The 20327-nt window shown below is 36.0% G+C and overlaps 2 protein-coding genes across 2 annotated transcripts in view; both read left to right on the top strand.

Annotated features, from left to right (window-relative positions):
• LOC148411394 (uncharacterized) overlaps positions 1 to 11805 on the top strand; it is a 59669-nt gene extending 47864 nt beyond the window's left edge. The window contains exons 50-64 of the mRNA XM_088434937.1: positions 1651 to 1704; positions 1966 to 2019; positions 2121 to 2174; positions 2378 to 2431; positions 3993 to 4046; positions 4203 to 4256; positions 4664 to 4717; positions 4945 to 4962; positions 5172 to 5225; positions 5352 to 5414; positions 5551 to 5716; positions 6184 to 6293; positions 6689 to 6769; positions 7401 to 7583; positions 8335 to 11805. Coding sequence (XP_088291063.1) covers positions 1651 to 1704; positions 1966 to 2019; positions 2121 to 2174; positions 2378 to 2431; positions 3993 to 4046; positions 4203 to 4256; positions 4664 to 4717; positions 4945 to 4962; positions 5172 to 5225; positions 5352 to 5414; positions 5551 to 5716; positions 6184 to 6293; positions 6689 to 6769; positions 7401 to 7583; positions 8335 to 8484 — 1203 coding nt within the window. The 3' untranslated portion in view covers positions 8485 to 11805. The remainder of the gene's footprint in view (positions 1 to 1650; positions 1705 to 1965; positions 2020 to 2120; positions 2175 to 2377; positions 2432 to 3992; positions 4047 to 4202; positions 4257 to 4663; positions 4718 to 4944; positions 4963 to 5171; positions 5226 to 5351; positions 5415 to 5550; positions 5717 to 6183; positions 6294 to 6688; positions 6770 to 7400; positions 7584 to 8334) is intronic.
• A 1603-nt stretch (positions 11806 to 13408) lies between these two features.
• Positions 13409 to 20327, top strand: part of LOC148411393 (endoplasmic reticulum mannosyl-oligosaccharide 1,2-alpha-mannosidase-like) — a 41688-nt gene continuing 34769 nt past the window's right edge. Inside the window, exon 1 of the mRNA XM_088434939.1 lies at positions 13409 to 13679. The gene's annotated coding sequence lies outside the window, so the exon portion shown is untranslated. The remainder of the gene's footprint in view (positions 13680 to 20327) is intronic.

Here is a 20327-nt window from a genome sequence, read left to right as displayed (position 1 = left end):
ACATCTACATGACAATTTCTGGGCACTCCCAAAAATAAAATATTTTACATTTGTATTCTTTTCAACGAAAAAAAAATCAACTTAATGTTTTATGTCATATTCCGTTACAAACTTAAGGTTAATTTTTCATTCAATTTATTAAACATCTTGAATGCTAATCTGTTTAGATTAGTGAAAGTTCTCAGTGATGCTCTTCTTTCCGGATCTACGTTTGCGCTTGATCTTTGTTTTTTTGGCGCCGCCTCTGCCTGCTGTTGATATTACATACATAGTGAGAAGGATGATGTGGTTTCGAGAGCAGCCAGCACCACCCCCCCGGTCCGCGATATAAATGTAAGGCGTTGACCGGTCTGTGGTGCTCAAAAGGTTGGGGACCACTGGAATACAGTATACTGTTTACAAGTTTTCTATACTTAGAGCTTTGATGAAAATTAAAACAAAAAAATTAAAGCGTGCCAATGATGCTCAGAAGGATAAGTATGCATGTTGTTTCAAGAAAAAAGGCATCCATATGTGTGTGTTCTTAAAACAGCTCTCCAAAATTATTTGCAGAGACAACATGTACACAGCTATACTTACCAGGAGAGTGCATAGACATGACATGGCTGTCGATCCTTCCTTCCATTTTATCCAATTAATTTGTGTCTTTTTTTGTCACATAATGGTGAATCTGAGGCAGTCTCGCAATTTCCAAGAGTCACTTCAAGCAAAAAGTCTTTCAATCCATCAGTATAGACTCTGGAAAATGATGAAAGTGACTCAGATTGGTCATGATGTGACCAAGAAAATAACATACTTTGAAAGAGAGATGAATGTACCGTATTTTCCGGACTATAAGCCGCACCGGTATATAAGCTGCAACAGCAAAAATTGACCAAAAAAAAACAAAAAAAAACATCTTTTGCCGTGGATAAGCCGCACTGGACTATAAGCCGCAGGTACGCCAGATATTTATGCAAAAAGATGGGATATGAAAGTTTTAATTTGTTTTTTATATTTATTTTTTTTAAATCGTCTACCAACTGCAACATCCTCTCTTTAACGACATTCTCTCTACCATTGTGTAATTGATAGATTAATTTAGTGAACATTGCACACACTGCACATAAATAACATATACAATCATAATATTATAAATACAATCATATATACTGTATACCGTATATCAAACACAAACTTTTATACAAGATCTTTATGCTGTAATACAGTAATTGAATATCATGTCTCCGTCCCCTCCTTGTAACTTATGTCCATGTGCATGGTGTCTTGGCAAATAATTTAATAGAGATGCTTTAAGCTAGCTTTGCATTAAGCAAAACAAAAAACAAAACAAAAAAAACATGTTTATTGATAACCCATCTATCTATCTATCTATCTATCTATCTATCTATCTATCTATCTATCTATCTATCTATCTATCTATCTATCTATCTATCTATCTATCTATCTATCTATCTATATATATATATATATATATATATAGATAGGGTCTTGACAGTTTTTTTTCGTAAAGCGGGAAAAATACTGTAAGTAGAGGACGAAAAAACGTTGCAGATCCTGTCGTAAGATGAAAAAAAAGTAAGGCAGGGATCTCGTAGAAATATACACAAACAGAAACAATTTCAGTAACAATTTTTTTTACCCTGACAGGGAGATGATGGCAAGCCTGGTTCACAAGGAAAGATCGGTCGTCTTGGGCGGAGGGTAAGACCTTATCTTAACTTTTGTGTACTGTATGTTACAATTCAAAAAGGTGTTTCCGCAGGACACTTGCATTTAAAATTGGAACTATATTTGTGCCTATGAAAAGAAAAATGAGCTAATTTTGAAAAGCTGTATTGTAATAAAAACAATTGTGCAAAATGCCAATTTACATCCTTTTTGTCATCAGGCTCATTCAAAGATTTTTGTCTTCTGTACTCTCTTTGTTTTGCCTGTGTACTAACACACCAAACGTGGCAACAGGGAAAACGAGGAAAAGCTGGAATCCGCGGAACCAGGGGCAGCAGAGGACCAAAAGTACGTTATCTGGAAACGCCATGGGTTCTGCGCATACAGTATTTTATTAATAACTCGTTGGTAATGTATTAAATTACAGTAAATGATGTTTTATGTTTTAGGGTGACAAGGGGGAAACGGGACTACCCGGCCACATTGGCTGGGCAGGAACCATAGTGAGTGCCTTTTACATTTGGATTTGATTGTTTATTTTTAACTGTGTTGGTGTGTTGTGATGTTCCGCTCCATTTAGAGCCGATTGTCGTCATTGTGCTTTAGTAAAATTGATGACAGAAATACGAGGAAGTGTAATATCACCTTCAATCTCTAATTATCAAAATGTAATATTCGACTAATTGATGTTCTTTGTATGTCAAAGGGTAACCCCGGTTTACGTGGCGAGATTGGGGATCAAGGTGAAAAGGGAAAAAAGGTAAACTTTCTATAAGCTTATTTCTCTGGCTTGATACATTAGAGGCTATTAAATAATGATACATGACAATTTTTGTTTTACCATTCATATGTCATGCATATTTTTGTGTAAAACAGTTACTTGTTTGTTAATGAGTTGAAAAAAATTAAGGCTCATTTAACCAGTGGGTTCCCCATTCAGGGTTCCCCAATTAATTCTCTCTGAGAGTAACTAATTCCAATTTTGACTTTTGAAAGCCTTTTTTGAATATTTTCATCAACATACTATGAGCAGTTTCATTAATAAAAAAGAAAGAAAAAAGATGGTACACAACAAGAATGAAGAGGATATACTCAGGCAAAGACAAATGATACAATTTCGACAGAATAGAATAGAGTATTCCTGCACACCAATTTTAGTAACATTGATGATGATTTTTAACCAGATTGTCCCATTTAAGAAAATGATATTAACAATGGAAACATTCTTACTAAACATCAAAATGAGTATCAAAATATCTGAATAGATTTCAGTTTTCCAGTAAAGTAAATACAGTATATTATATATCGATCTATTGTCTGGTTATGTTTGTTTTCTGTCTTAATGTTTGAATGTTTAATCTGCATGGTTTCGAAGTGGGAGAGAAATCTGAAGCACACACAAATATGTTTGTCAGCATCGTTTTTAAAATCATACTCTTGTGAGTGAAATAGGGCAAAAATGGACAAAACATGTAAATGAAGGCCATCTTTACATTTAGATTCAACCCCCTCCTCAGTCACACTTGCAAATAGTACACTTTTTTTTTCTTTTTTTTTTTTTTTTTTTAAACAAGACAATGTATTATAAATGTTATCTAACGTGGAAAAAAACAGTGGCGTCTTTGATTGCTAATTTGTTGTTTAATGGTTAAACTGTGTTTGGTTTGAGACAATATAGTGAGATATTCACTTACTTTAGTCAGGATATATTTGACAGCACACACTCATTCTAGAATAAGACCTTCCAGTAAATATTGTACAAAGAGTCACCACTTTCCAATCCACTCCCTCCAAGTCACTTTTAAACTGGCTACGATATAGAAGCTTGTCATCTGCTTCAATGACTAATCTTTTTGCGCGACAAGCACCTTTCTTGTGCTTTCCTCTTCTTGGCTCTACAGAGATAAACACTTTTAAACTCTCTCCATTCTTGTATCACCCAAGCTTCCCACTGCATTTGCCTCTGAATATTAAAATCGTGGTGTATCAGCTATTCATGTGGTGTGTGCAGACTACCTGGTGTGGCCACAGGCACTATGTTTAAAATGATTGCAACTGTTAGCTTCATATCATGTTAGCTTCATGAGAACGTGAAGCGCCTGAGACTGGGTTAGAACCTTGAGGATAAGTCTCACCTTGTAATCTGAATGTTGCAGCTTCATTGTTAAGGCAGAAATTACTATTTAATCATGCATCCTTTAGAGTGGATTAATAAATAGATTTGTACCATTACATTAATCATCACTTTCTGTTTTGTATCAAGCGGATCCATTGACTCAGGTGCAGCAACATGTGTTTAGCCTTTTTTTCTTTTTTCTTAGGGTGAAAAAGGTGACATGGGGCTATCCGGACTACCTGGACTTGATGGTGCCAAGGTACTGTAGGCTGATATATATATATATATATATATATATATATATATATATATATATATATATATATATATATATATATTTTTTTTTTTTTTTTTTTTTTTTTTGGGACTGACAATTGACCAAGAATATTGTTCTTGGGCTTTCATGTTTCTTCAGGGTATCCGTGGACCTGTAGGGTTGCCAGGTGAAGTTGGTCTACAGGGAGAAAAGGTAGACCTGGGTCACTTAAATGCCAGTTTTTATTGTTGTTGTTCATATTTATAATGCCGTTCAGGAGTAAAATAATGACTGTGGTTACATTTACATATAATTTTTTTTAAGTTGTATTTGTTAGTAACTATATAATGTGTGATACTTGTTTCAGTCAATCAAATGGAAATGAAAAACAAAACCATTTGGTGCAATATTATTATTATCAATTTTCCAGAGCTAGCTGCTTATCCTCACTATTATTATTATTATTATTATTTTGATTTTTGATTTTTTTTTTTTACTATGTGTATTCACTGCTTTACATTACAGTTTTTGTGATATTGCCCACGACAAAACAAAAACAAACACACAAAAAAACATTTACACTTATTTAACGTTAGTTGTGTCTGTTCTATCTTTCATAGGGAATTATTGGTCCACCGGGGCCGAGAGGAACAACAGGGTCACCTGGATCGCCTGTATGTTTAGTGATGTGATTGGACTGTATTTTTTATTTCATGTAACATTATAACCTCATTGTTTGTGCTACTTGTATTTTTCATTTTATTTCTATTAACGTTCATCCTAACTTAGATGTATAATTTAAATAATAGCCTATCTGTTGAGTTGTTTTACTTAAGTGCTTTGACACACTGTATTTTATGTATGGTTTAAATTTTGAACATTGTTCTTCCCTCTTCTACAGGGCATGTTTGGATTAAAGGTAGGAGGAATACATTGATAAAATACACATACTTATACTGACCTAATTTGCTATTTTGTTTGGCTTGTATCCCTGCATTTGTAATCTACTTTGATTGCAACCCAGCGCTGAACTTAAAAGAAAAAAATATTTCTGTAATTCTGGTATGTGTGAGTGAATTAATGATTTTGTATTCATGTGCTTAAGTGCATGTTTTCTTCTCCTTGAAGGGTATGAAAGGCTACCCGGGTTTGCCTGGTCTACCTGGCAGAAGAGGCCTCCCAGTAAGTTCTAAACATAAGAGTATCTCCTCCCAGTTGGACACAACGGAGTCTTTTGGAATGGAAACGGAAAGAGTAAATTAATCTTATGATCACATCAGCATCCATTTTTATCATCTTCATGTTTAGGGTCCACCTGGTGTTCCTGGACCTCCGGGACAATCTATAAATGGGACTTTGGCAAAACTTAAGGTTGGTAATTGTATATTGGAGCTAATAATGGATATAGTTAATTCCTAGTTAGTAAAAAAAAAAATCACAATTTAGAATCGGTTCCTCTGTATAACAAGATAAGAATGAAAGACAAAACTGCGTCATTTGTGTCCAGGACCTAATGTATGTTTCCGACAAGCCCAATTACTCTTTGATCCAAACTCTCCTGGATTCTCTGGAGAAAGAGCTTCGACTACTAGTGGATCCTCCTGATGGCACCAAAGAGCATCCTGCAACAACCTGCCAAGAACTTTGGCTCTGTCACCCAGAGTTCACTAGTGGTCAGTTGGCAAATATTCAAACGAGAGTGTAAATACATTTTAAATCAAACAATCAAAACAAATGTAATCAAACAATCAGCACGAGATGTGATATTAGCACATGACCATCGACCAAATTTTCTTTGGGGTCAAGCAGACTCCCAATTAACTTGCTAAATGACCCAATTAACTTGTTAAATGACTTGTGTTTTTTGTCCCCAGTTGTAAAGGTTATACAGTATAGAAGGTCAAATTAGGGGTGACATTTTTTTTTAAAGATTTACTCTGGTCTCTTTTTTTTTAATTTAGGGGAAAAATGACATTTTTACCATTGATATCTAAACTACTCTTATCAAATGACTATGACAAATGTTTGTATTACATAAGTTACAGCAGTAACTGTTCTCCAAGTTTTGAAGAAGCAGCGAGCATGTTTACAACTGTAGATCTGAATATTGAAATCTTACTAGAGTAACTCTTCTTTTTAGGAACATATTACGTTGACCCAAACCAAGGCAGCTCTGCTGACGCTCTCCTTGCCTACTGCAGCTTCTCCAACACATCAGCACAGACATGCCTCCATCCTCAAGATTCTCAGGTCCAAAACACAAGAACATAAACCTTAGTAAACTCCTTGACTATCATTCCCTCAATTATTGATCCACTACTAGAAACACCACCCACGTATTGGCAACAGTTAATCCACTGAATAGAATGATAAATTGCCTCACTGAATTTTGTGAACTTAACATTGTGCAAAACTGATTTTAATTGGGACCTCTTTCTGTTTTTTATTCCATGTGCTCCATTAAAAAAAAAAAAAAAAAAACTATAATGCAGCACATTCCCAAATAGCTTACAATTTACCCAAAGCGACAGTTCTCATTACTGTGAATTGCGACTTGTTGTTGACTATAATAAAAGTTGCACATCACAACCTGCACTGTATTGTATATACTGTATTGTATATATAATGAGTGATTTTGTCTACAGCTGCCTGTGAAAGCCTGGATGGGACAGTCTCCTGCAGAAGGCTCCTTTCAGTGGCTCAGCAGGCTGGACCAAAGATTTCAGGTGGGTGAACTACAAAATATGTGAATGGAGTACAGTCAATGCTAATTTACAGTAGCTGCAGCTGATTCCCTATTACATTTACAGTATGTATGTGTCTCACCACAAGTTCCTTTTTTTTCTCAATATGCCTTTCTTTCATCGCCATCATTTCCTTCTGTCAATATTAAAAAGGGCTTGTAGATTTGTAGACTTGTAGGTATACTTTTAAAATTTTTATACATAATACATGGAGTATCCATACACATTCAAATTAAAACAAAAGACTATCAACATTCAATAATAAAACAACAGACTAGTGTATTTTTGAGTAATGTTCACTTTTGCTTTTTTATTCACATTGTTGGAATTTCTCATTGCTCATGATTTTATCTATGAAAATGTGAATTATTCACAAGTTTGCTCAAATGCCATTTAGTGGTATTGTACACTTTGGCATATTTGTGGCGATATTAATATTGGTTTGTTGCTTCAGTTTTGAATAAGGAAATTAAAATGCAAAGATAAATACCAAACTACCACTGACAGAAAGGATTATTTAATTGAAGCCTGAATTTAACTACCGGTACTCTTAAAATTTTATTTCGATTTAACTGTAATTCCAGCAATTTGACACTATATTTCCCATATTCAGTTTATTTATCCAGGTGCCAACTTGGTTCAGATGCGTTTTCTGAGGTTGCACAGTAACACGGCCACCCAGAAGATAACCTACTCCTGCCACCCAGGGCACAAGCTGGGCCCATCTGAAAGGGACATCAAATTCCTCACTGACACAAGAAAGCAAAGTTTCCTTGGAGCGATTCAAGGTTGTGTGGTATGTACTAATAATGTGCAGTTTACTAAAATATTGAACAGCGTTTTTTTTTTGTCTTTAATAGCCATGCTGCGGTTACCACATTGTGTCCTTTTGAGAAGTGTTTGAAAGGTTTCTCATGGGGAAACTGGGTGTCCGAATTTCTGAGGAGAATAAGGGAAGTACTTTCTAGTGCAGGGGCAGGCAAGTTTCTCGAGAGTCGTTTCCGGCCTGTTTTCTATGTATCCCGCTCACATCACACCTGATTCAAATGATCAGCTCTTCACCAAGCTCTGTGGAAGCATGATAATGATCAGGACAATTTGAATCAAGATAAAAACCAGCGGATTACGATAGTCGAGGAACCCGTTCCCTACCCCTGTCGAGTGCTACATACAGTGCAGAAGTATCTAATGGCTTGGCAATCCGGTGAATTGTCTGCCATGTTCTTTTTCTTCGAGTCACACTGCGCACGGTGAGATGTTTGGCCGAAACAATCCAACATTTTGATTATCCCAATTCGAGGTTGGAGCTGCACAAACAAACGTCCTTCTGAACATTCAAAAAACACAACAGGCAGCAGGAGTATCAGTCGAGGCTATCTTTGGAGCCCTTACGAAAATCGGAGCATCTTTATTATTGACGAGGGGGCAGAAAGACTGCTAATAATCCTGCCTTGTGAACATGGCTTGGATACATTTAACATCCCTTTAAATTATAGTGATTCCTCACGCAGTGCAAATTCTAAATCATTTGCTTTTTGTGATATCAGCCCGAAGAGGGGATGCTGTCAGGACCACGGGAGTCTGTTTTTGAGTTTGACGACCTCTACCTACTTCCTGTGAGAGATGTGGCGCTGATTGGTGGAAGAAACTTCACTCATCAGTTTGGCTTCAGTGTTGGACCAGTTTGTTTCAGTTGAAATCACTTATCAGCGTGACCACCTCAGAAGAGCTAAGGTCTAAGGATGTCACTTGTTTTCTTTCTTTTCTGTTTTTGTTTTGAGGATTTCATCTGAAGTTGAATGACTGTTGTGTGCTTAGGCCCACAGAAAAGTACATTGTTTACAGATGCTTACATGATGTAAATAGTGCTCTGATTACAGCTGATCAATTGTGTTTCTAAACCTCTAAATTGTTCACTTCTTTGGAAAATACTGTAATTCCCCAAATATAAGACGCACCCTTAATTTTGGCGTCAATCTTGGTATTTTCTATGTTATCGCGTATAAGACACACCAACACTTTGGCAACAATGTCAAAACTATAGCAAAAGAGAATGAATCTCAGCTTTCATAAACTCTTCATATTGTGTTTGAATCCATAAATTATGTATTTCTTGCAAGTAAGTTAAGCGTGTTTCAGATTTCCCACATTGTGAGCGTTCAGTGAATTTCTCGCTGTTGTAATGTTGAAGGCGCTCAAAGCAATATTTTCCTTTTCCTCACGACGCGATTCATGTTCATTTTACCATAAATACCCAAGGTTGAGCAGCATCCATGTTTCACAGAGATTATGATTGTGTGTAAAAGGCTGCAGTTAATAAATGAGTAAAATCGATTAACTTTCTGTGTTCTATAACCTGTGCACTCTTAATTGAATAAGCTGGAGAAGTAACCTTTTCCTCTTGTTTTTCTTAATTCATCGACATTCGTCAGAGCACCCTTTCTGTCATCATCAATTCGTCATTTATTCAAGCCAGACAAAATTGTAATCCTCTGTCCGTCTGTGTATTTTTGCTCAACCTTCCGCCACCATTAGAACGTGACATTTTTCTTGTTTGACATTGTTTTTCTTAATAGTCCTGTGTTAGAACATGGATGGTCTCGGACCTTGGTTCAGTCTGCCTGGTTCTTTTATTGAAATTAATCCAACAACCTCAGCTAACATGAGCTGCTGCTGGCTGCTTGATGCTAACACCCAACTGACATCCCCCTCCCCTAGTTCGTCCCAATACGGTAATTATTTTAAGTAAGAATACGTCAGATATAGAAATGCACATCTGAGGTTCAAAACTCTGCTAAAATGGCTGATAGATCAGTCTTTGCTCGAATTATGTCGAATTTGAAAAAAAAATGCAGCCATACTTTTGACTTTCATTTTTGGGAAAATAGTGTGTCTTATGTTTGAGGAATTACAGTATTCACGGCTATCCAGTGGATATAAAAAAAGGTGCTGGTAAAAATGTATTTATGAGTTCCACATGTATTTAATCCAACCCAAACCTTAAGTGGGACGTTTTGTTGTTGTTGTTTCGTTTTGGTTTGTTTGTTTCAGAATATTAGTGCTGTCTTTTGTCTGGCATACAAAGAATTGTTGTATGTGTTTTAGGTTTTCATTGCTATGTCTCAGGTAAGGTATTTGGATTCTGTACACATTGGCACTGAAGCCACTTTTCCTACGTCACACGGTATTTTGAGTTAAATAGGAATATTTTCCAAAGATTAAGAGAGGGAAATGATATGTAGGCTGGCATTTACAAAGATCAGATCGTATTGACTGTTACAGAAATGTTCAAACGCTTTGGGATCATTCTCACTCAGTGCCACATGTATGCTAGTGTTACAAAGACACCTCAGTGGGAAACATTTAAAATGTTCAATACCTCATAACAGCTTCACTCCTTTCTTTTGGTTTTGATGGTTGTTTACAGAGGTGGGCAACTTACGTACATATTCTTGCTGATCCGACATTGGTCAGAGCCCCCTTTCTGTCATCATCAATTCCTCATTTATTCAAGCCAGACAAAATTGTAATCGTCTGTCCATCTGTGTACCGCCACCATTAGAACGTGACATTTGACTTTTTTTTTTCGGGTCCGTCATTCTTCAGGCGCTGGCCCACTTTTACATGCACTCATACTAATTCAGGTTTCTGTTTCAGTTCTCATACTGAAAGTTATCACCATGTCTGTGATTCTACAGCTACACTGCCATTGAAACACAACACATACATGTAGGTTCTACACAAAAATAAAGCCACTTAAGAGGTTTAACAATGGGATATAAAACATCATCATGTTTTTTGCATGTCACTCTGATGGTGGAGGTCGATTCTCATTTATAAGTGCCTGCCCTACAACTATAGAAGACAGTTTCATTTACATTTGTCTAAATTTCATCTATCCTGTGCACTACAAAGTAAAACAAAATATTGCTGAGGTTGAATTTATTAAAAAAAAAAAAAAAAAGTCTTTAATTAGGGAATTTAAAATTGTCTATCTTGCATTTCCTGGCCAAAAGCCAATGAAAGAAAAATGCAAATTTGTTCTGCAGCAATTGGTTACTTGAAAGAGTGCCCCCGTGCAGTGGAAACACATCCCAGATTGCTCTTATCGACAAGAAACTTGAGACCAGGACTAAGAAAGAGACCGACTACAAATAAATACAGTATTTGGTAAAGTCAATTGTCAAGTACTGTGAATTATTTCATTGCAATTCTTTCACTCAACTGAGCCTTGTTGACCGAGGAACTGCAAAGTGACTTATCACAATTACTGCAGTATGATTGCAGTTTTTCACATGAGGATGCAGAATTATAGCAGATGATCACCCATGTCAGTCCAGTTATATTCTGGTAATTAAAAAGGGGAATTGAGGGCTGACATTTGGCGGTCATCTGACATAATGTCCATCTCGTCAAATCTAATATTGCATTTCCCCAATTTTTAACTTGCCGATTTTGGAGCATTCTCCATAATTCACCATTCTGTCTGCAAAATGGGTGTTCCTTATTGACAAACTGACGGGCAGTCCGTCAGTGCTTACAAAGTGCCCACCTCTGGTGGTTAAATAAATCGGACCTCATTCCAGACCTCAAGAATTAAAGTTTGTGTTGCTGTGCCAAATAACATGATTTTTGTTTTTGTTATGGTTGCTCAGTAAAAACAAAAGCAGTCCAACCATTTTCTGCTCAGTGAAGATTGCCATCATTGACTTGTGCTAGGGGAATCCACGATACATTTTCACACCTTGGTGCTCATCGTGTAATCCACAATTACTAAGCAGTCATCAGTGGATCAACATGTAAATATAGACTCTCCAAAACTGAGAATACCGTACTGAACTGTGCCATTGTACAAGGGTTACCATTTTTTTTCCCAAGACTCACATAAAATTTCTATTGCATTCCTCCTTGTGATATTGAAATACAAATGTATTGTCAACTACAATGCTGTGTATTTTGCTGAAAGTTAACATGTTCCTTCAAGGTGGTGTAAACTGTAAAAGATTGTTTCCTCAAAATTTTCCAACCAGGGATATTAACCTTTTTCAAAATGTAAAAAATAAAATCATTGAAAATGTTACGCTGGTGTTGTACTGGTCATTAAACACACACACATATATTGACACAATTGGCTCAAATTTGCATACTGCATGGGCTTATTAACCTCACATGCAATATTCAAATATCAATATCCAAATTCCTCCAGGCCATGAAGAATTGTGTGGACAAATAGCGTTGTAACAAGCCTCATGCTGTTGTGGCTATGTGCAGTATTAAATTTATGCTGAATATTAACATCAAATCATAAGACATCCATACTGAGATGACACTGCGCAAAATATTCAGATTTTGTTCAGCTTTACATCAGCAACTATATTTTCAAGTGTTTATCTGAAATCCTCAGCATGTATAGATTTGACTTGACTGAACATGAATTTCCCTTCATACTGAACATAAATTACCCTTCATACTGTTAGGCAGCGTAAAAACAACAATGCAAATATAAATGTCTGATTACCATACCTCAAATTTACTGATTAAGTCTCAAAATAATGATATATCCTCTACATCACCATCTTGAGCATTTTTGAGCAGGACACACTGCAAAGTGTCAATTTGAAGAAAGTTAAAAAAATGATTATATTTACTGTCGAAAAAGGAAAACCATCTTTAGAAAAAAAATGCCTGTATTATTATTATTATTATTATTATTATTATTATTATTATAGCAATAATACCTACCAGTTTCTTATCGAAATTTATTTGTTCAAAGATGATTTTGAATTATCTTCATTTTATGACCAAGTCATTTTTTCTTAATTTAAAAATGATCGCAAAAACAAAGTCCGATTATAAGTATGGACTTACACATAAGAATTGGTTCAAGCATTTCCATCAAGACACCTGTGTCTTTATACGTTGTTATTTAAGTAAAAACATTTTAGAATTCAGTTTACTTAACTGTCTTGCATCATTGTTTTAATTTATTTAATGAGAAAATATAGCTTACATTTTACAGTATATTAGGACCATTTCCATTAGGCTCATGAATGAGAGAGATAAAACATATGCAATATTTTCAAAAATTCATTGAGAAGGTTTTTCAAGATTTTTCAAGAGGCTGTGGATTTGATACCCCGACCATTGTGACCCTGTTGAAGTGTCCTTGAGCAAGACACTCATAGTCATTGTAAAGTGCTTTGAGTATCCAAGTTAGAAAAATGCTACATAAATACCATTTACAATCAAAATTATTTTAGAACTATTTGCTTGAATCTGGGTTCGTGGATTCTTACCCTATTACCCTATTGGCATGCATATATAAGTATATATATATATATATATATATATATATATATATATATATATATATATATATATATATATATATATATATATATATATATATATATATATATATATATATATATATATATATATATATATACTAAAGTACCAGAGGTCTACAGTCCTCCCAAGAATTAATAATAATTTTGGATTATTTATTTTATTTTTTAATGAATGATTGAAATCGGGTGTTGCAGTCATTGCATTAGCAAAGCACTTTTATTTTGAAGGTGATCAACAGCGCTTCTTGGTGGCGTACTACCGTAATGCACAGTATTGACAATCAACGTGGAGGCTCTCTTGACTTAATTTTTACGCATGGAGACTGGCCTGGTCGTAGTGACTTTTCCTTTGTAATTCGTTGCTGTTTGTTCATGTATGCATGTCTTGTGACATTTTTGTAACGGAACTCACTGACCGAGATTCATCGGTTAATTTTTTCGATGAGTCCTCTTATCTTTGCTACCGTAGCCTGCTAGCTAGAACAGTTGCTGGTTAGCTCTGATGAAAACATCGACGTGAAAATCCAACTTGACAACTTGAGGTGAGAAGTGAATTTAAGTTGTACCTTATCTGACTTTGTTGGTTCGTGTAAGCATGAGAATACACATTGTCAGGCGTTGTAGACCTTACGAAATGTATGATACTGCTTTAAAATGCATACGAAGAACCGAATCGAGCAGTGTACCATTCATTATAGAATCCTCACATAAAACTACGTTTGTGTGATCCAATCACTTGGCAAACCAATGAACTGTAGCAGCGTTTCAAAATTTATCACACATAACATAACACAACCGGCGAGTAATCACGCTATCTGTCATCCTATTTGTTACTCAATTGGATCTACAGGTATACTGAATAAAACAAAATATCTCCCAAATAAGCGATCATCATATACACTCTTCTCTTCTTTACTACTTCCGTATCTCACATATTGTGTGGAATTAGGGGTAATATTTATAAAACAAACACTTCGTTGATTCTTAAACTCCTCCCAAAAATTGTACGTTTGTGTAATAATAATTTTGTTTATCAGTAATAATAATTGTTTATCAAATTAAAAAGTCTTACATTCTACGATCTAGTTTATTTTAAAGCAGCCTTTTGAATGTGCAAAGTATACAACGACCCAAGTTAGCTACGGTGTCCAAAAGCTGTTCAAAATTAGGCACAGTTAGGTGCCAAGAGGCAAAGCAAAGATCAGAAGAACCGTAAAACAAATTGTGTTTTTGTTAAAGACGGTGGCGGTCCGTGACTTTCTCATGTACGCCTTCAGTGACGTCTGACTCCAATAACTACCGCTCATGCGCACACGGAAGCGTTACAGGGATACACAGGCTGTTTACGGCATATTTAAACGTCAATAAACCCGCATCAGCAACTATACTTTATCTAATTAAAACTTCAAACTTGCATCATTATACGTGCTGCTGTCATACCATTTCTTTACTGTTAATTGAATATGAACAAAATGAAATAACACAAACATATTAAACATTATTTACTTATCTTAAATTATTAAACCTTATACAGTGATCCCCCCTACTTCGCGGTCTCAGATCTCGCGGTCTCAGTACTTCGCAGGTTTTTTCAGGAAAAATTAAAACTATTTCAACATAAAAAATAATTTGAAAATGCAAAAAAGGAAAAAAAATTGGAAAAAAAGCAAAAAAGTACATTACACAGTACTGTATTCATCAAATAACTAAGTAATATTAGTTAATAACTATGTTAAGAATTCTTCGAGCCTTAGTTTGTGAAGTTTATCTTCTTTTGAAATGCATGCTTTTAATTTGTCGGATCGCATTGCATTTCCGTTTCCTGTTTTACGAGCTCTGTGCGTCATTCAGTTCGTTACGGGGACGTAGTGAATGACAACGTAATATCATTATTTGACCTATTTATAGTTTATTATCATTTATGTTGATAACGCACGCTACTGCCTATGTTTAGTAAGCGATGAGTGTTTATTTTGTTTATGTGTTCGTTTGTGTAGCGGTTGCACTTCATAGTTAGTAGTTGTTGATAGTTGTTTCTAACCCGCTAAAGTTGGCTAAAACTACAGTAAATTCATAGATTAAAGTTCGTCAAGTGTTTATATGTTAGTTGACTGACTTTAACATTGTTGTTGATTTATTATTCAACAGATATTACATGATACACCATACATGAGCCAAAATAAATGTGAAGTTCAACGTGATGACTTGCGTACTCTTTCACTGGAGTCTTGGTGCAGATAACCAGTCCTGAGAACAAATTCTCAACAAACTAAGTAATATTAGTTATTTAATGAATATACAATAATGTTAATAAGGATAATGTAATGTTAACTAATAGGAGAAAGGAAATAAAATACGCAAAAAATAAAATAAAAAAGGATTGTTTATGGTTACTGCGGCTATATTGGGGCGTACATAGAAATCTAGGAACTGATACCCTACTTCGCGGGTTTCAGACTTGGCGGGGGGTTGACACCCCCCATTAACCGCGAAGTAAGGGGGATCACTGTACACTGTACTGTAGTGAACTGTTCGCCTTTTCATTTGAAGTCTCACACAGCTGTGGTCATATTAACAGCAGCCTGGACATGATAAAATAAATCTAAGTAAGAGATTTCCAATGGTTTGGTGAACATCTGCTCCTTTTAGTGTATCTCTGTGCCTTTGCTCTTGGGTATGCTTGATGACTGACACGAACGTGCCTGTGGGGCGGTAGTAGATAAAAACTCCACAGGCACACGCTGTATAACTCATGAAGTGTATCCCGGCGCTGTTGTTGTCAACAGGCAGGAAGAAGAGACACTCGACAGTAAGGAGTAGATGATCCACCAGACCGTTGGAAATGTCTTGCTTAGACTTCTTTTATAATAAAATGGTATTTCAAGTGTAAACTTAACAATGTTTGATCATGTACAGATTAGACTTTATTTCAACATCCGGGCCGCTACTCATTTGACCGCAAATCCGTGATAGTGGAACCGCGAAGTGTTGAGGGTTCACTGTATTGCAATACAAAGTGACGCAATACACGTATTGCAATACGACATTTCTTTTCCAAAATATCATGTATCAATTTTGAAATGCCTTATTCCTGTAATATTTCATTTTTTATATCAATCCGCTATGGAGTGACTTTTGTATCATGATTTTTGTCATATTGTGAATCGTGTGTTACATATAAATCATTCCAAGCGTTTCAAAAACACCACATTAAATGTTAAATTGTGTTTGTGTAGTGTGACTGGAGATGGAGAGATTGGTCGAACGAGAGAGTGTGAAGGAGGCGCATGCACGGCAGGAGAGGAAGTTGTTGAGAGACCGATAGATAAGATTGCTGTTTTGTTTTTAAATATAATAAAAGTGACGAATAATGTCAACCCTGCCTCCCTGCTGCCTATTCTCCAATTCACTGTGTGAGGGCCATCTACCAACTCCGGCCCTGGAAGGACGGACAACAATACATTACCTTTCGCTAAATTGGCAAACAGCAGAAAAAGTAGGACGGACAGCAGAAAAAGCCAACTCTCCTGTTCAAGTTGTCTGCAATAAGCTCTTGTATGTTTTCCCGAGAAGTGCAAAAATATCTGAGCAGCCATACTAAGAAGCAGTAGAATCTCATTTAATTAAAATGGGAATTTTGAGAATTCAAGTTTTTTTGTTTCAATTCATTTTGTATTCTATTATATGCTAAGTAATTTTCACGATATAAAGGAGGAAAAATGTACAGAAGTGACCGTATCCTGAGTTTTCACTGTATTTGATCATTTACAATAGATTTCTCCTGGGTTTTTGTCATTTTTTTTCACAATCGCGAGTGACGTTACTTTCACTTACGGATGAAGAACACTATCACCAGTAACTTGTGCTGGAACTTGTGGCAAAGTGCTACCTGTGTATTCCATCTGCCATCTGAAAGAGTATTCCCAACTGTTGGGGACATACAGTATCAACACAGTCAAGAGCATGATTGAAATTAAAAAAAAAAGTTTCTTGTGTGCTTAGAGATGTTGATGATGAGTGGCTTCTGAAAAAGAATAAATAGAATGTCTATTTTAAGAGAGAGAGAAAGAGAAATTGTATTTTCTTTTTAACACGTTGCCCAATAATATCGCAATATGCCTTTGCTGTATTGCCATATATCACAATACACTTTTACGACCCAATACCCAGCCCTACTCTATATGTATTATTCACTTGTACAATTACTGGATAAAAACGAGTTTAATATTTATTTTAATTCAGACACATTACTGGATACTTTATATAATTATTTATTTTTATATAGAGCGGCTCAGTGGTTGAGTGGTTAGTAGATTCATCTCACTGTTAAGGAACTCAAGTTTAATTCCATCTGGCTGGCTCGGTCTTTCTGTTTGGAGTTTGCACATACTCCATGAGCCTGCGTGGGTCCCCTCCGTGCACTGCAACTTCATTCCACACTCCAAAAACATGTTTGGCAGGTATATTGGACACACTAAATTGTCCTTAGGTGTGATTGGGTGCATGCACGGTTGTTGGTGCCTCTGCACCCTGCACCAGCAAGCCAGTGACTCGAGTGAGGATAAGCGGCGATAGAAAATGGTTGGATATTTGTATTCACACCCATTCTAGCAGGCTCGCTACTCGCCTATGACCCGACATGCTCTAATTTGAGAAGTCATGGAAGGCTCAAACAGTAATCTATGTTTCTAGAAAAAGTGATGGCGCATTCCCAGTTAGGGTGAAGGCCATCCATTTTTAGCAGGTCGGGCCGGCCCCAGAAAGAGAGCCAATTATCTGCAAACTGGAAACCCTGCTCTCTACAGAAACTAGCCATCCACCGGTTAAGTGAGAATAATCTGCTAAACCTCTCATCATTGCCTCTCGCAGGCAGAGGGCCAGAGACAATGACTCGATGCTGACTCATCTTTCTAGCGAGATTACAAGTCCTAGCTATGTTCTTCTTTGTAATCTCAGACTGCATTATTCTAGTATCGTTGGAGCCGAGATGTATCACTATGTCCGAGTAACTAGGGTTGTTTGCACTAAGCTGGTGTCTAGGCCTCTTGCGCGTCAGCCCCCTAAGACTAGCTTCAATGTCGGGTGCTCTGGCCCCAGGAATACACATTACGGTGGCTGGCGTTTTAAGATTAATGTTACGGGTGATGGAGTCCCCTATAACTAATGTGCAGGAATCAGTAGACTGGAGTGTGCCTAGCAAGGGGGTTAAAACACTTATTAAAAATCAACCTCAGGAAACAAATGATGTACTCAATCCTTTGTTTATGTATATGGTTCATATATGTATATGGTTCATGTGGAAAAATGGAATCTGATTGCATTTTGCGTACACTCTTTATTAAAGCAAGCTTACACTGTGTTCAAAATTATTATGTAAAGTACAATTATACTCAATTTGTAATAATTCATGCAAATGTCATTCAGTATAATTTTCAAGTCGTCAGCCGTTATTTCATTGAAATTTCATTGATGAAATTTCAAAATCAGCATTTTTACAATGCATCCTTTAAATAACTCAAAGTCTACTGTTTCAATTTATGAAGCACAATAATTTCTCTTCTCTGATGCTAATAGCAGCCAGTGACTCGGTGTTCTTTGCAGCATGATATAGGGCATTGTTTTTTTTGTTTTTGTTGTCGGAAGGTATGGTTCTTCTTTTTGTAACATGGAAGAAAGGGGTCAGTCAAACTCTATATACAGAGGTCATTTTCAGCCCTTAGGAACCCTTAAAGGACCTACCAGTTCTCTCCCCATGACCCAAGCCTAAATTTTGACATGCCCACTCCCTTGCCACCATCTTAGCATTGTTAGGACATTTTGGCCATCCACCAACCATGCGCTGCCAGCCATCTGGGCCGTTAGGGTTGCACGGCACTCAAAACTTGAAAATTTGTCTTTATGTATACCTGAGCCCACTGTGACCGTTTGTACTCATGCACATTAATTACGAGTGGCTTCATGTTAGCTTTAAACACACTTGAAAACTTATTGAGGATACCGCTTGAGCTTTGTGGGACTCCCAAAAAATGAGCAGTAGAATCTCATTTTGGGTTTCATTCAAATTGGAATTTTGAGATTGTTTTGTTTTTGTTTTATTTCGTTTAGTTTTTTTTTATATGCTAAGTAATATGAAGGGAAAAAACTTCACAGAAACAACCGTATCTCGATGTTTCACTGAATTTGATTAATTATAACAATAGATTTGTTGATTTTTTTTTGTTGTTGTATTTTTTTCACCAATTTTTCACCAATTTTTAACCAAAAAACTTCACGGATCTGTTTTGTTTATGGTTGAAGAGCAAAAATGGCAGGAAAACAAAGAGAAGGAAGTGGTGTGCAATAACAGGCACATTTTGCTGGGTATTGCTGCCACATCAGTGCCATCTAAAAGAGTATTCTCAACTGCTGGGGCCTTTTTTTTCTTATGAATGCGTAATGTGTGTTTGATGTGAATCGGTGGCTCTGGGAAAAGAATGAATATAATTAGTATTTGTATTAGTTTTTTCTTTTTTTTCTGTCATAAAATATATAGTATGTATTTCTTTATTTTATTTTACTAACCAATATATCACAATACATATCTCAATATGCCTTTGTTGTATCGCAGTACACTTTTAAGACTCAATACCTTGCCCTGGTAATATGACGCAAAGAGCCTTGGTACACTTTTATTTTGAAGTTACTCCTGGAAACATGGTCTTACTTGATTTCAGAGAGCAGCTCTCGAGGTAACCAGCACAGTTTTTGTTTTTTGTTTTTTTTCTTTCAATTGACCTCTGTCTTGTCAAAAAACATGCTGATTGGAAGCAGCACGCTGACATGATCAAGCCATAAGTGGTTATTTACTGTATAGTAGGCATGGGACAATATCAGAATTCGACATTATAAGCTTGAGCAAAATATCACAGTAAACGGTATTGAAAATACAGCTCTAAAATATATCATTTTAAAATATTTTTTGGGTAGCCATTTTTCTAGTTTATATCCAGTTTTATTTTTAAACAAAATATATATAATACTGCAATTGTTAGGATAACAAACACCATGCACAATATTAGAAAAATGTAAATGCACAATATTTTGTAAAATGATTGGTTTGAAATTAACTACTGTAGTTAGTAGTTTGTTGATGAGGGTAGACTTTCTTGACCCACACTTGCTTGCGTCCTACCTCGAACGATAAAATGCTC

Source organism: Hippichthys cyanospilos, chromosome 15 (assembly GCF_059441005.1).
Source record: "Hippichthys cyanospilos isolate Australia breed blue-spotted pipefish chromosome 15, RoL_Hcya_1.0, whole genome shotgun sequence".
NCBI lineage: Eukaryota > Metazoa > Chordata > Actinopteri > Syngnathiformes > Syngnathidae > Hippichthys > Hippichthys cyanospilos.
This window is presented reverse-complemented; position numbering and strand designations above follow the sequence as displayed.